Source organism: Trichosurus vulpecula, chromosome 2 (genome assembly GCF_011100635.1).
Source record: "Trichosurus vulpecula isolate mTriVul1 chromosome 2, mTriVul1.pri, whole genome shotgun sequence".
Classification (NCBI taxonomy): domain Eukaryota; kingdom Metazoa; phylum Chordata; class Mammalia; order Diprotodontia; family Phalangeridae; genus Trichosurus; species Trichosurus vulpecula.
Window position 1 is genome coordinate 435,574,663 of NC_050574.1, and position 13,899 is coordinate 435,588,561.

Below are 13,899 nucleotides of genomic sequence, written 5' to 3' on the forward strand. Positions count from 1 at the left end.
TCTAGGGCACTGAGAAGTTAAATGACTTGCCCACAGTCATACAGTCAGTATAGAAGAAGAGTGGGACCTGAGCCCATGACTTACTGCCTCTGATGCCACTTTCTGGTCACTGCTCTGTAGATCTGGACCAAACTCATGTACTTTAGAGTTACAAGAGAACTTAAGGGATTATGAGACTGAAGTTAGGAGAAACAGCAAGACAAGAGATAAAAGAGTAACAGCCACAGAAGTGATGACTGTAGCCACTGGAATGAATGAGATCACCAAGGAAAGGATAAAGAGAATTTAAGAACAAAATCTTGGGGATGACTACATGGGATGAGAGGTTGAGCCAAACGGCATGTAGGGTCATTTCCAAGTTTGAGTCTATGAATCAATGAATCCCTTCCACATCTTTCATGATAAGAGTCATCCAGCCTTTACTTAAACTTAGTGATGAAGAATTTGTGACTTCATAAGAAAGGTTATGTTCCACTATTAAGACCAGTCTTATGGTGAGCCAAAATCTTCCTTTTTGGCAACTTCTATCCATTGATTCTTTGACATCTTATCACTCCTTCAGCATGAAACCCTGTAGATCTGTGAAGACGAGTGTCTCTCCTTCATTTCTTCTCTAATTACTTCAAACTCTCCTCGAATACGGTAGTTCCATTACTTCTCCACCAAGCTTCCCTGTATTGTGGATGTACATTTAAGTTCCTTCTTGAAATACTGTCTGGAATTATAGTTGCCATCACTCTAGTTCACTTAGTGTTTTATAATTTAAAAAAAGTTTTCATATGTGACCTTATTTGAACCTTACAAAAAAATCTAAAGTTAAGCAAGTATTATCACCTTTCTAAAGTCTGGAAAAAATGAAGGCTTGCAGAGGTTAAACGATTTGCCCATGACCACAGATCTAGAACCCATATCATGAGACTTCTGGTCTATTGCTGTATGGTCTGACCAGCAGACAGACCATTATTATGACTCTGGCCTTTCTAACACTTTTAGCACAGTAAAGTACTGCATGAACACTACAGGGTGAGGTTATTTATTAGGCACCTACTACGTGGCAGGCACTGTGCCAAGTACTGGGGATACAAAAAGAGGCAAAAGATAGTCTCTCCTCTCACAAATCTTACAATTTCATGGGGGAGACAACAAGCACACAAATATATACAAAGCCAAGCTATATACAGCATAAAGAGGCTTCCTGTAGAAGATGAGATTTTAGTTGGGACTTAAAGGAAGCCAGGGAGGTGAGTAGTTAGAGCAGAGGGAAAGAGAGTCCCAGGAACAGGAGACAGCCAGAGAAAACACCGGAGGCAGAGATATGGAGTGTCTTGTTCCTGGAACACACAGGAGGCCAGTGTCACTGGATCAAAGAGTACCTGGAAGGAAGTAAAGTGTAAGAAGACTGGAAAGGTAGGAGGGAGCTAGGGTATAAAAGGCTTTGAAGCCAGATAAAATATTTCCTATTTGCTTCTAAAAGCAACCAGGAGCCACTGGAGTTTATTGGGAGGGGCTGGGAGTGATGACATGTCAACGGAAACCTGTCAGGTTCTTTTCCTCCCATAAGAATTATTAAGTCATAAAAAAATAAAAACAAAACAAAAATAAAAGAATTATTAGGTCAGGTATTCCCTGCACTTACTATAAATGATGTTTTAAAAGCCTAGATATAAAAGTTTGCATTTATCCTTGTTAATTTTCATAGTTCTGATTCCAGTTCCAATTTACATTTTGAATCTTCATTTGTTCATCCATCGGATCAGTTACTTTCCCTGCTTTGTGGCCTTCACAAATATAATTAGCATATTTTCTATGCTTCTTTTAAGTAGATAAAAATGTTGACTTTTTCAGTACTATGACACTACAATGCAGGATTCTCTCCAGGTAGACACTATTTACTCTATATTTTTTATTTTCAACCAGCTGTAAACAGGTCTAACTGTTCTAGCTATTCCATATTTCTCCAACTTATTTACAAGGATAAAATAAGACACCTGATAAATTTTTCTTACCTCAAGATATACCATACCTGAGGTATTCCCTTAATTTCCCAATAGTTTGGCATTACAGTTTTTAAGAGAACTCATGCTTGACTGGCACTATAATCTCTTCTAAGTGCTCATAAATATGCTTAATAGTCCATTCTAGAATTTTACCAGTGCTTGATGTTATGTTTACTTATCTAAAATTTCTGGAAACCAGGACAATATTCGTCTGTCACTGGGCTTCTGGCAACTCTTATTAATTCTCCACAATTTCTCAATTACTGAAAAGGGCTCCAGGACCACATTTCCCAGGGGGGAAGGACACTTTTTTGGTAGTCTTGAATCTTTATTTGGGCAAGAAATTTCAATTCATTCAAAGTAACCAGATCTTCTCTTATTATCTCTTCACCAACCTTGGGCTTTAATCACCCTCTCATAATATCTTTTCACTTTAAAGACCATTATTCTTGAAAACAGAAAATAAACAAATGATCTGAATAGCTCTGCCTTTTAGCTTTCAAGGAGAGGGATTTCTCCTTCCTTACTATTCTAGTTTTCAAAAATTTTTTGCTGGGATTTTTTTAAAAGCAATTTCCTCCCAGGCCTCAGTTCCTTCTAGCACTCAGCCCTTGAATCCTTTTTTCAGAGGTTCCTGACATCCTTTTGTATTTATTCTTGGTCTATTTTTCCATCTCTCTTCTTACATTCCACCTTTGTATCTCCAGTCTCATTCTTCCTCATCAGAATTATCAGCAGCTATAAGGTTAGAAACTATTCTTTTAGAACTTCCCATCCCTTGAATCATATTGCTCTTAAGAGTCTCTAAATATAGGATCATACCTCAATCCAAAAAGCAAACATATTCATAATGCTCACCACTGGTGCAGAAATGAGACATGATTATTAGTGATGTGTATTAACACATGAAAAATTGTTAAAATTCCATTGGAATGCATTAAATGCTACAATACAGAAAAGATTTTTCAAATAATTACATGGACTCTTGCAACTAATCAGAAGATGAAAAGGTAAGCTTAAATTAGAAAGTAAATTAAAGCTAGTTTAAACATACCATAAATCAATGTTTTACCAAATTCTGAAAAAAAGACTTACCGCACATTTTTCCACCTTCCCAGCATTATTAGCCCATTTTACTAAAGCTAACAATCGAACAAAGAGTTGACGGGTCCGGCTAGCAAACTGCACAATTTCTATTTTCCTATAAAAATAAAGCATAATTCTAAGTAAATAAAAAACTATCAGAAAGGATATTTTATAGCTTGTTTGGTTTGAGTGTGAACATCTCACCACCCTCATTTAAAGCCATAAGAAAAAAAATTTCTTTTGCAAAAAGATTGTAAATAATCATTTCAGTCTAAATCTACAATCAATTATCATTTCATATTTCCATAAGCACAATCACCTCAATAAGCTCAATTTCTACCACAAGATAATAAAATAATAAATCAAAAAACATATTAAAGAATTATTTCATGTTTGTTTTTAATACAGGTTATAGTTTTAGCTTAAAATTTTTAAAAACTTTTTTATAGAATGACATGTGAAATCAGCTGTTAATAGTTTAATTTAGCTAAACAAAAGCCCATATTTAAAAATGCAGAACTATATATAACTTTTTCAAAACATTATTATTTATTTATTAATTTATTGTTAATTATTAATTAATTAATTTATTTGTTATTTAAAGTTAAAGATTCAATCAATTGAACATTTATTAAATGTCTACTACATGTAACTAGGCCATAAAGATACAAAGATAAAAACAGACTCTGACCTCCAGGAGTTTAAAGGGAAAGACAAACATGTACACATATACATATATACAAAGGATATACAAAATAGATCCAAATCAACAATAGAGGTGAATTATTAGCAATCGAGGGATTAAGGAAAGGTCTCATTTAGAAGGCAGCATTTGAGTTGAATCTTGAAGGGAATTAAGCCCATGCAAACATGCAACTAAGCCCTGCAAAAGTCATGAACAAGGGTGACATGTGAAGAATAATAAAAAGGCCAGTTTGACTGGCCCATACAGTGTATGAAGAGGAGTAACATATAAGAGAACTGAAAAGGCAAGTTGGGGCTAGAACCTGAAGAGCTTAGAATGTCAAACAGGAGTTTCTAGCTGATTCTAGAGTTGACAGGGAACCACTGAAGTTCAACACATGGGGTGGGGGTGGAGCACTGAGAAAATCAATCACTTTGGCAGCTTCGAGGAAGACAGTTTGAAGTGGAGGAGAGCCTTGGTGAGAGCAATTAGAAGATTATAGCAACAGTCCAGGTTAAGAGGTGATCAAGGTCTGAACTAAGGTGGCAGCTGTCTGAGCAGAGAAGGGGAAGTTTGCTATAGACATTATGCAGGTAGAAATGGAAGAATAAGGCATCTTAAGAAAGCAACTGGGGTAGTATATATAGATTTGAGAGTCATATGGATAGAAATGATAAATCAACCCATGGGACCTGATAAGACTGAGTGTGGAGAGAGGAGTACCCAGACAAGAGCCCTGGAGTACCCCTACAGCAAAGGAGTAAGATATGAATGATGATCCTCCCAAGGAGAAGGAGCAGTCAGACCACAAAGAGGACAACAAAGAGAAAACACTGTCGTAACAATCCAGAAAGGAGAAATTATTCATCAAGAATGTAGTGCCTGAGAGTAAATGAGTAACTGAGAATTATTAAGAACACGGATGAGGACTGAGAAGAGGCTATTACATTTAACAAATAAAAGACAACTGATAACTTTGAGAGGGCAGTTTTGAGTGATGAGGTCAGTAGTCAGACTGCAAAGGGCTGAGAAGTGAGTGAGAGGAGGAAGTGGAGACAAGCGTAGACAGTGTTTTCTAGGAGTCTGGTTGAGAGAGAGCAAAGACAGACAACTCAAAGGGATAAGACGGTCTACTGGGAGCTTTTTAAGGAAGAGGAAACCTTGGGTATGTTTGTAGGCAGAAGGAAAGGGATTATGAAATAATCATGAGGAAAATTTGCTGGAGAAGAGGATACCTGTAGAGGGGGTAGGCCTTGAAGAGAATAGCCACCTTTTCATAAGAGACTAAAGAAGAGAATGAAAAGGATCTTTCCAATGCATGAAAACCTGGACCTTTCCACAAAGTCTTTCGAAAACATGAAGCCAGGTAATCCTGTACTCACATCGCCCCTTTAAGGTGACACTGCTAGGGAAATCCAACAATGGCTAAACCAGAGGGACCTTAAAATTACCACGTAACTCTTTACCCATAATTCGTCTTTCTTTTTATTAATTGTATTTCCAGTGCTCAGCATAGTACCTGGCAAGTAGTCAGTGCTTAACACAGATTTATTGGACTGGATCAATAAACAGATTATATCACGATACCCAACATATCAACTTGGCAGACATAGTAGATTATATGTGTTGAATAGCTATATATAGTATATACTGCATATGTATAAAGTACTGTACATGTAATGTACTGTAAATTCTATAGGCAGAAAAATGGAGAAGCAGAGAAACCAATTTCTGTCTCATGACCCCTTTTAAGAAGGTCAAGGAGTAAGGATTCAAGAGTGAAGGAAAGCATATTAATAAAAAGGTTGGTTCCTGACCCTCCTAATTCATCCGTATTTGCAATAGGGTTTACAAATATTTAAAAGTAAAGTTCTACAAAAACAGACTACAAAAAGAGAAGGGGTCTTAATTTGAAGAAACTTAAAAAAATAGTCATAATACTATGTAAAGTTTTCTTCTAAAGGTCATTTAGAGATGTCCTGAAGATGAGTGGCTAAAGTAAATCCAACCCTACAAAAGGAATGTTTGTTTACTTAGGTGCACATCTTGTTCTTATGGAATGGGCACGGGCACAGCTGAATGAACAATCTGAGCTACATTTATGATCAAACCATTCAAGAGGTTTCCAGGCATCACACATTATTCCCCCACTATATTTACTTGCTGACCTTGTCCACTAATGTTCATCTAAGGCATCTGGAAATGAATTAACTTATTTATCATAGTTGATCAATCCAGATTCATTTAATATAGTCAACTAATCATCTTGGATTTCCTACCAACTCATAAAACTTTTATAAAGGCCTCTACAGGAGGTGCCAGCCAATGTCTAAAAGTTTCCTTTTAGTGTGAAAGAAATATTTTAGTTACTGAACCCTGATTCTACTTCTAAAATATTTTTATTTCTCTTTTCATTTCTACTTATACTTTCTCAGTCCTGCTAAAGAAGAAGGACCTTTATTACACATTACCCATGTGAACTACTTCAATAGCTTCCTTAATCAATTTTCATCCATCCTTCATACCACTGTCAGACTATATAACAAGTCTACTGAAAATCCTTTGGTAGGGCTCTCTTTTGTCTAAGCTAAGTTAAAACTCCTTTGCTTGGCATTCAAGGCCTTTCATAATAATATAGCAACACCTTCCCTTTCCACCATTCTCTCATGCCAACCCCCTCCACATACTCTAGTACAACTAGACGATTCACAACTCCCCATACAAAGCCCTAGACTTTCCTGACTTTATGCCAAGATTAGCTCCTTAGGGGAGTCAAATTCAGGTAAACATTTGTAATTAAAGTCAGTGCTCAGGTGTCTAACAGAAACAAGGAAAGTTATTTTTCCTGCTGGGTACCAACCACAAGGTAAAAGGGATACAGACATAACTTGTAACTGAAAGCACCTCTGTAAACAAAATCTCTATTCTTAAATTTAAAAATTCAATTCAACAAAGACTGAAAAGGCATTTATTGTGCTGGGAATACGCAAACACTAAGCAGAAGCTGGATGACTACTTGTTGGGAATAATGGGAATTCCTCTCAGGTGTGAGGTGTATATGATGGTTGCTGGAGTTCCTTCTAATTTTAAAATACAGTATTTCTGAAAGCTGTCTCTACCCTCAAAGAGCTTACAATCTACTGAAGGATACAACTTGTATACCAGAAGTAAATTTTTTTTTTAGCCTAGACTTTTCATTTGTGCAGGGAGCACCAGGTGAGGAAACTCTGTCTACCAATGCAGGTCAGCAGCCCCTTCTCTGCCAGTTCAGAGTCTGAAAGAACTACTTATGGCACAGAAAGGTCCAAAATGACAAGCCATCATGAGTAAGAGATAGGCTGTGGCAAAGGGCTTCGCAGTAAAATATGCCACAAAACAACAATCCTGAGTATCTGTTAAAATTGTGCCTTTCCAAGACTCCCCGATTACGACAAAGTTTTCCAAGATTCCCCCAGTACTTCAGAGGAAGGGCCTTAAGAAGTCACTAAAGTCTCTCATTAAAATCTCTCTGTGGAGATAATTTGAAATTCTACAATATGATTTTAAAATGGGCTAATTTATTTTAAATTCTTTACCAATGGACCATATGCTAATACTTATTTATGTCCATCTCAAACTTCATTCCTTTACAAGAATCAAGTTTTCTGCAGAGGAACCACAGAAATAAGCAGCAGCTACCAATCCATGAAGACATCTAATGAGTACAGAGCAAGTGATGCATGTTCAACAGTGACGGATAATTCCACAAAGGTGATCTGAAAGTACCACATCTTTGCATGGTCCCAAAGGTTCTAGCATTTTATAGGCACTCAATAAGTATTTGTTAAAAGAATGAAAGTTCTAAGCCAATACAGAGTACACTAGAAGCTAAAAAAGTTTCATTTCTTGAGGTTTCCTCTTCACATAACATATTCTTACAAATTCCTATGTATATTGAAGTTGAGATAGAGATAAGGATGTCTTTAAAACTCACCTTTCCACGTCCGACTTCCTTGGCAGTCTAAGGAAACAAAAATAATTATATAAATATCACATTTGAATCCAAACATTCCACTCTTTTAAATATAGCATTGTATATCATTATTGAAAGTTTCAGAAAACATCAGTATAATACTTGTCATTATACACTGCAAAGTCCAATTTAACTAATAACCTGATTTTATTTTCAAAGATAAAAAACTGCATGCAATAAAAGCATTTTTACAAGTATGAAACCAAGGAAAAACGACTGTTTTCTCTACTCGAAGTACTTCATAAAGCACTTTTTATGCTAGTAATCAATCTACAAGCATTTATTAAATACACCTATTATGTGCGAGGCATTGTGGCACAAGCTCTGCAAAGTGTGACATTTCTTTCAGCACTGAAGCGCTCAAAGGCTCAAGAACAACAGGCCCATAGGAACAAGAACCAAATTCATCAAGGGAACTACAAATACACTCACTAGAAAAAGATTTTAGTAATGTTACCACTAATTTTCTTAAACTTTTGAACAGATTCATATTGTCAACTGACTATTAAACGCAATGCACAAAAGGCTGAAGGCTTATGAATGTACTTTATTCCTGTAATAAAATTGGAGGTAGACAAGTTAATTAATACACAGTTACAAAACTTATTGTATTTCGTAGTGATTAGGCATGAAAGCAGCTGAGAAATGACTAATTAGAACTATGTATACATAAACCAAACTTGTTAAGATTTTCTTAGTAGCTCTCTAGTATCTATAATCAGCAAAAGCATCACTGCCCCGCCCCCCCTTTCTCCTCAACCACATATAATTTAATCCCTATCTGATAAATCCATGGGCAATCCCCTAAATCCTGCATTTGATGCTCCAACAGTAGGTTCCTTTCACTCTGTATTTTCCCCTCCCTGCAATGGTCTAGGCCTGAGACTGCTATTTCCTTACATACATGGCCATTCATCTGAAAGAGCCAGAATACTGCGTCTCAATATTGCACTGTCCAACAGCATCTCTTACTCCCCTCCCCAACATGCACACATCCCAGGAAGTCCTAGGTGCCCAAAGGCTGAGGGACATAGAATTTCTATGCTTCTATGGTTGTGGGATGGCCTGTCCCAGAATTACGGAATGCTAACCACACTGAAAAATGAGATGGGGAAGACCTAGAGGATGGTGATATAGAAAACAAGTACAGTGAAAAAAATGAGCTCCAGGTTCCAAGGAATGGAGTCTTAAGCTGAGGCAAGAGGCAGTATGGCACAAGTACTGACTGGGAACAAGGTAATAAGGGACCAACTAGCTATCTTAAATGAATTACCAGATTAGGTTGAACTATATCCCAGTACTGAAAGAACTGACAACTGTTATTGAGACACACTAAGTCATCCTTTTTTTTTTTTAATTATGAAACACAAGCAAGGACTGGAAGCAGATGAACGGTAAAGTCATCTTCAACAAAGGGGGAGGAGATGGCCTCGATTTTCTCAGTAAAGTAGAAAATGAGGTCCCTTTTGAGAAAGAGAGAGAAAAAAGGGATGATATGAGGAGCTTAAGAAAAGTTTGGGAAAGCCACTGCAGGATATAACAGAGAGAGTCAGAGAAGAATAAAAAGACTTATAAAGGGTTAAGGTGGGACTGTAATAGACAGTGGCATCCAACAGCACAAGAGAAGATTAGGGTTTGGACAATACATGATCGGAGACAGGGCAAAAGGGAAAGGAATTCAAGGTAGCAGAGAATATACAGTTAAAATGGTTAACTAAGCTGTGAAGGGGAAAATGTGAGGCCAAAGTTAGAGTGACTGGAAGAAAAGATGGGATGATGTTGAGAGCAAGGCTTTTAAGAAGAGTGAGATGGAATGGATGGAACGACAGTAGTTATGATCAGAGAAGTAAATTTAATAATTCAAGCTAATAGAGGAAAAGAGTTATGGAGTGCGTAAGAGCTAGGATGGCTGAGGTACGGTGAAAATGTAGACTACAGGATTTGAAGAAGTTAGTGAAATGGGAGGCCAAGGTAAAAATCGAAACTGCAGGGCTTCTTAAACTTTTTCCACTTAAGATCCCTTCAGCCCTTCTTAAACTGGGGGTTGAACATGACGCTACAAAGTTTATCCTAAAGGACATCAATGTTTCAGCTCCTGAGTGTGAGGACAGGGGTTAGTATGAAGAAGACTGGGATCCAAGTACTGAACTACTTGAGAAAGGAGGGAGAATAAACCTCCAGTAGATGACTTTGAGAAAGATTTGGATCAGGTGATAAAAGATGGACTGAACACCTCCAAAAAGGAGAGGCTGCTGAAAGATGGGGGCAGAGAGAGGGGTTTGGGAGTGGTAGTAAGGAACAAGCAAATTAAACTACTTGTGAACCAGGGTGCAAGGGAACATGACAGTGAGCATTTGGTACTAGAAAAAGTGGTCAAGGGCGCAGTATCTTCTACAGGCAGTCAGGTTTCAATGAGAACAGAAATATGGAAAAACTATGAAAAGAAAAGGTCCAAGATTAAAAAGACCTCAATAAGAGCAAATATGGTGTCATTGGAGCCAAAAGAACTAACGTAACCTACATCGAGAGAGGCTTACTGTTCTGACTGAGGATGTGATGATCATCCTATATTTTGCCCTGGTCAGACCACACATGGAGGACTTTATTCAGTTCTAGGTGTTAAATTTTAGGAAGGACATTAACAATGTGGAACAGTGAGGGAACTGGAGACTACATATGAGGACCAAGAGTTTTAAATAACCGGGAGGCTTAATCTGGAGAAGGGTTAGGTGATATGATAGCTGTCCAAGTATATGAATTATCAATTGGAAAAAGATGAGACATTTTGCTTTTCTCCAGAAGAAAAAACTACATAGTAATAGATAGATGTTGCAACAGTAGATTTTAAAGAAAAACTCCCTAAAAATTAGAACCTTGGGCGGTAGCAGGTTTCCTATCACTGGAGGTCATCAAGTGGAAACTGCATGACCACTTTTCAGGGATACTGTGGAGAGTTGTTTAGGCAGAAACTGGATTAGATGACCTCTAAGGCACCTTCTTATTCAGACTCTCCATATCTAAATTAAAAGACATAGGTTCTAGTTCTGACTTTACTATCTTCTGACTATCCATATGACTTTACACAACTCACTTAACTTCTTTAAGGCTCAATTATCATATCTGTTACATACAGATAATATTTTACAGGTCTGGATCACAAGATGTTTTAAATGAGATGATTTACACGATAGCAGATAAGTATTGTAGAAACACACAGTAGGATTATTCTTCCAGCAATGCTTCATTGTACTATGGTGCTGATTCTGGGTCCTTTAAAACTATGCTTTGCTCCCAGAGGGCATGAGCTCTGTCAGTCAGGTCCTATCAAGCTGAAAAGTCTTCCAGGAGAGCCAAGTGAGAGAAGTTCTGTTCAAGAACTAACCTAATTTAATTTGGACAGCTTTATCATCAGAAGACTGGCCACTAGGTAATGTCTTTCTGTCATAACAATTTACAGAGCCATCTGCCATGTTGAGGAGCAAATTTGATCTATGTTGGTAGAAAGAGTATACACTGACATCACAGATCTGTTGAAGCATTTAAATGCAATTATGAATAGGAAATTGACAAGGATATTTGCAGAAAGGAGGGAGTTCAGAAGGGCTTTGGCAAAAAGATGTGGAGAAAAAGGAGTTCAGAAGGCCAAATCTGTGATTCAAGTAGTTTCAGGACTCAAACGTTCACAGGATTAGAGCCCAATGGGACTCAAGATCACCTCAAGTCATTTTATAGGTGAAAATATGGAAGCCTAAAGAAGTTAAGTGACTTGTCAAAGATCATACAAATAGTAAACAAACCTGGGATTCAAAGACAGGTCTTTGTACTCCAAATCCAATGCCCTTTTTACCACAGGACAAAGACTGAAAGCAGCCAAGTGACCCATTCTTGTATCCGTAGATATATCAATTCATTCACTGCCCTCTTCCTCAGATAGAGACTATGAACAATCCCTTCTGACCCTTTATCCTAATAAAAGTATTAGGCTGGGATTCACAAATGGCCTTATAAATAGATTATGACAGATAGCTCAAAGTTCTTTATGTGAAGCCAAACTTTTCATTCCACAATTTGAGATTCTTTTTTTGGTCCAGGCTTGTAATTTCATGGCTGTGGGGAGCTTCCTCTTCTAAGAGAACCAACAATCGTTTAACACTCTACAGTCTGGAAGGAGTTTCCTGGGGTCTTGGGAAGTAATATGACCTTCTCAGGGTCACTAAGAGTCAAAGATAACTCAGACTTCCTGGACCCCAGGACCTTCCATCCATCCACTGTGCAACTTGAGACAGAGCACTTAAATGTAAGCTGTGGTAAAAGTAATGGAAGGAAAGAGTCAAATAAAGGATCATCAACCAATCAAATTTTTAAGAAGTGTTACAGGGCAAAAGGAGAATAAGGGTTAAAGGGAAAGCTAAAATACAAAGACTTTTTAATTCATAATTTTGCCTAGGGCCTTAATGTGTCAGACAGAAGCAAGAACATAACCACCTTATCCTCTAAGTAGTAAGGCACCTAAGAAGGAATATTTGTTCTAAGTTCTGGTCCTTCACCTCTGGTTAAATCAACAAGGACTACACTGCTTAGGAATTTCAAAACTTTCTTTCGAGAATTTTTACACATGCCTCATGTAATAAAATTCGAAAACCACTAATGCACAAGAGAGTAAAACCCTTAATCAAAATTCAGAGATATATAAAATGCGGTTCTGCCATCTCCAAAGAGAAGTGAGCTTTTAAAAATCCATCCTATAAAGATGAATATTAGTGCAGAGAAAAAAAAAGTCTAAAATATATGCTATGATTCCAGAATCTGTTTGCATCCCCCAAATTATAGCATAAGTTACTTTATAACTAGTTGGGCAGTATTAAGCTCTCTACTTTATAAAATTTCAGTAGGTGAAACTCAGGAAAACTTCAAGAATCTTCTCAAACGCTCAAAAAAATTTCCCCCCAGCACATAAGGCAGGTACTTGGATAAAGAGTTGGGCTTGGACAGTCCTGAAGTACTTAGTTCAAATCTGAACTCCAACGACTACTAGATGAGTGATTCAGGGCAAGTCATTTAACCTCTGACCCTCATTTGTAAAAGGGATAGCCTACCTCCAAGGTCTCTTCCAGCTCGCAATCTATGATTTTCTAAGTTGAATAATTAGACACCGCTACACTGAGTAAACAAACATACCTATTACCTAAACTTAAAGCTCATTTTTTTTAAAGGAAAAAGTCAGAAAGATTCTTTCTCCTTCTCCACCCTGGTGCTGAAAAACATCAGGTACCTGATGGATCAGGCAGAAGATGACAGGCTCACCCTTCTGACAGATGGACCGCCTTTCTGGTCCAGGGCGCCTGGGCAGGGGGAGCAAAACGACTGCGCTACAGTTATAACAAAGCACGTATCTGAGATGCTTCTGCCGTGTCCCGCACCACGGTGACGGTCCCGTGCACACGCGCGGGCACTATCCCAGACCCTCCAGCCCCAGCATCACAACCGCAGAGATCGGCCCGAGTCTGCCGGGGACGGCGGGGGCACTTACAAGTCCGTCAGCACCATGAGCTCGGCGTAGGCCCGGTGGAGCAGGAACTCGATGAGGGTGCTGAGCCGGTAGCCCGGGCTGGCCGCCGCCGCCGCGGCCGCCGCAGCCACCGCGGCCCCCGGAGGAGGAGGCGCGGGCGCGGACGCGGGGCCTCCGCCGCCTCCAGGCGGGACCAGCTGGTGACTCTCCAGCTGCACGGGGGCCATGGCGGCTCGCGCGGGGGAGGCTCGCGCGCGGCGGCGCCGTAGAACGAGGTTCGGGAGACCCGCCTCCCTCCCCCGCCCGCCGCCGCCGCTCGGAACCCGGAGCTGGGGCAGCAGCCGCCGCTGCCTCGGCTCGGCCTGTCGCCACCCCGCTTCTACCTAACGCGACCCGGCAACCGAGTGGGAACCGGGGCGGACAGCGGGGGGCTCCGACCCCATTCAGCGAGCCCGGGAGCCGGAAAGGGGATGGGATGGGGAGAAAAGAAGCCGGGAAGAAGAAGTTGCACCGCCGCCGATCAGAAGCCGCTCGCCCGAGAGGCCTCAGCCTCCATGTTGGCGGAGCAAACCGGAAGTGGTTTGTAGAGCGGAAGGGAAACTCGTGGAAG

The 13,899-nt window shown here is 39.3% G+C and overlaps 1 protein-coding gene across 1 annotated transcript in view; it reads right to left on the reverse strand.

The window, feature by feature from the left end:
* The window catches only part of MED14 (mediator complex subunit 14), a 64,484-nt gene extending 50,961 nt beyond the window's left edge, over positions 1–13,523 (reverse strand). The window contains exons 1-3 of the mRNA XM_036744787.1: positions 13,311–13,523; positions 7,742–7,768; positions 3,093–3,198 (exon numbers count right to left, since the gene is read on the reverse strand). Of these exons, the coding sequence (XP_036600682.1) occupies positions 3,093–3,198; positions 7,742–7,768; positions 13,311–13,516 (339 nt within the window). The 5' untranslated portion in view covers positions 13,517–13,523. The remainder of the gene's footprint in view (positions 1–3,092; positions 3,199–7,741; positions 7,769–13,310) is intronic.
* Positions 13,524–13,899: the final 376 nt, after the last annotated feature.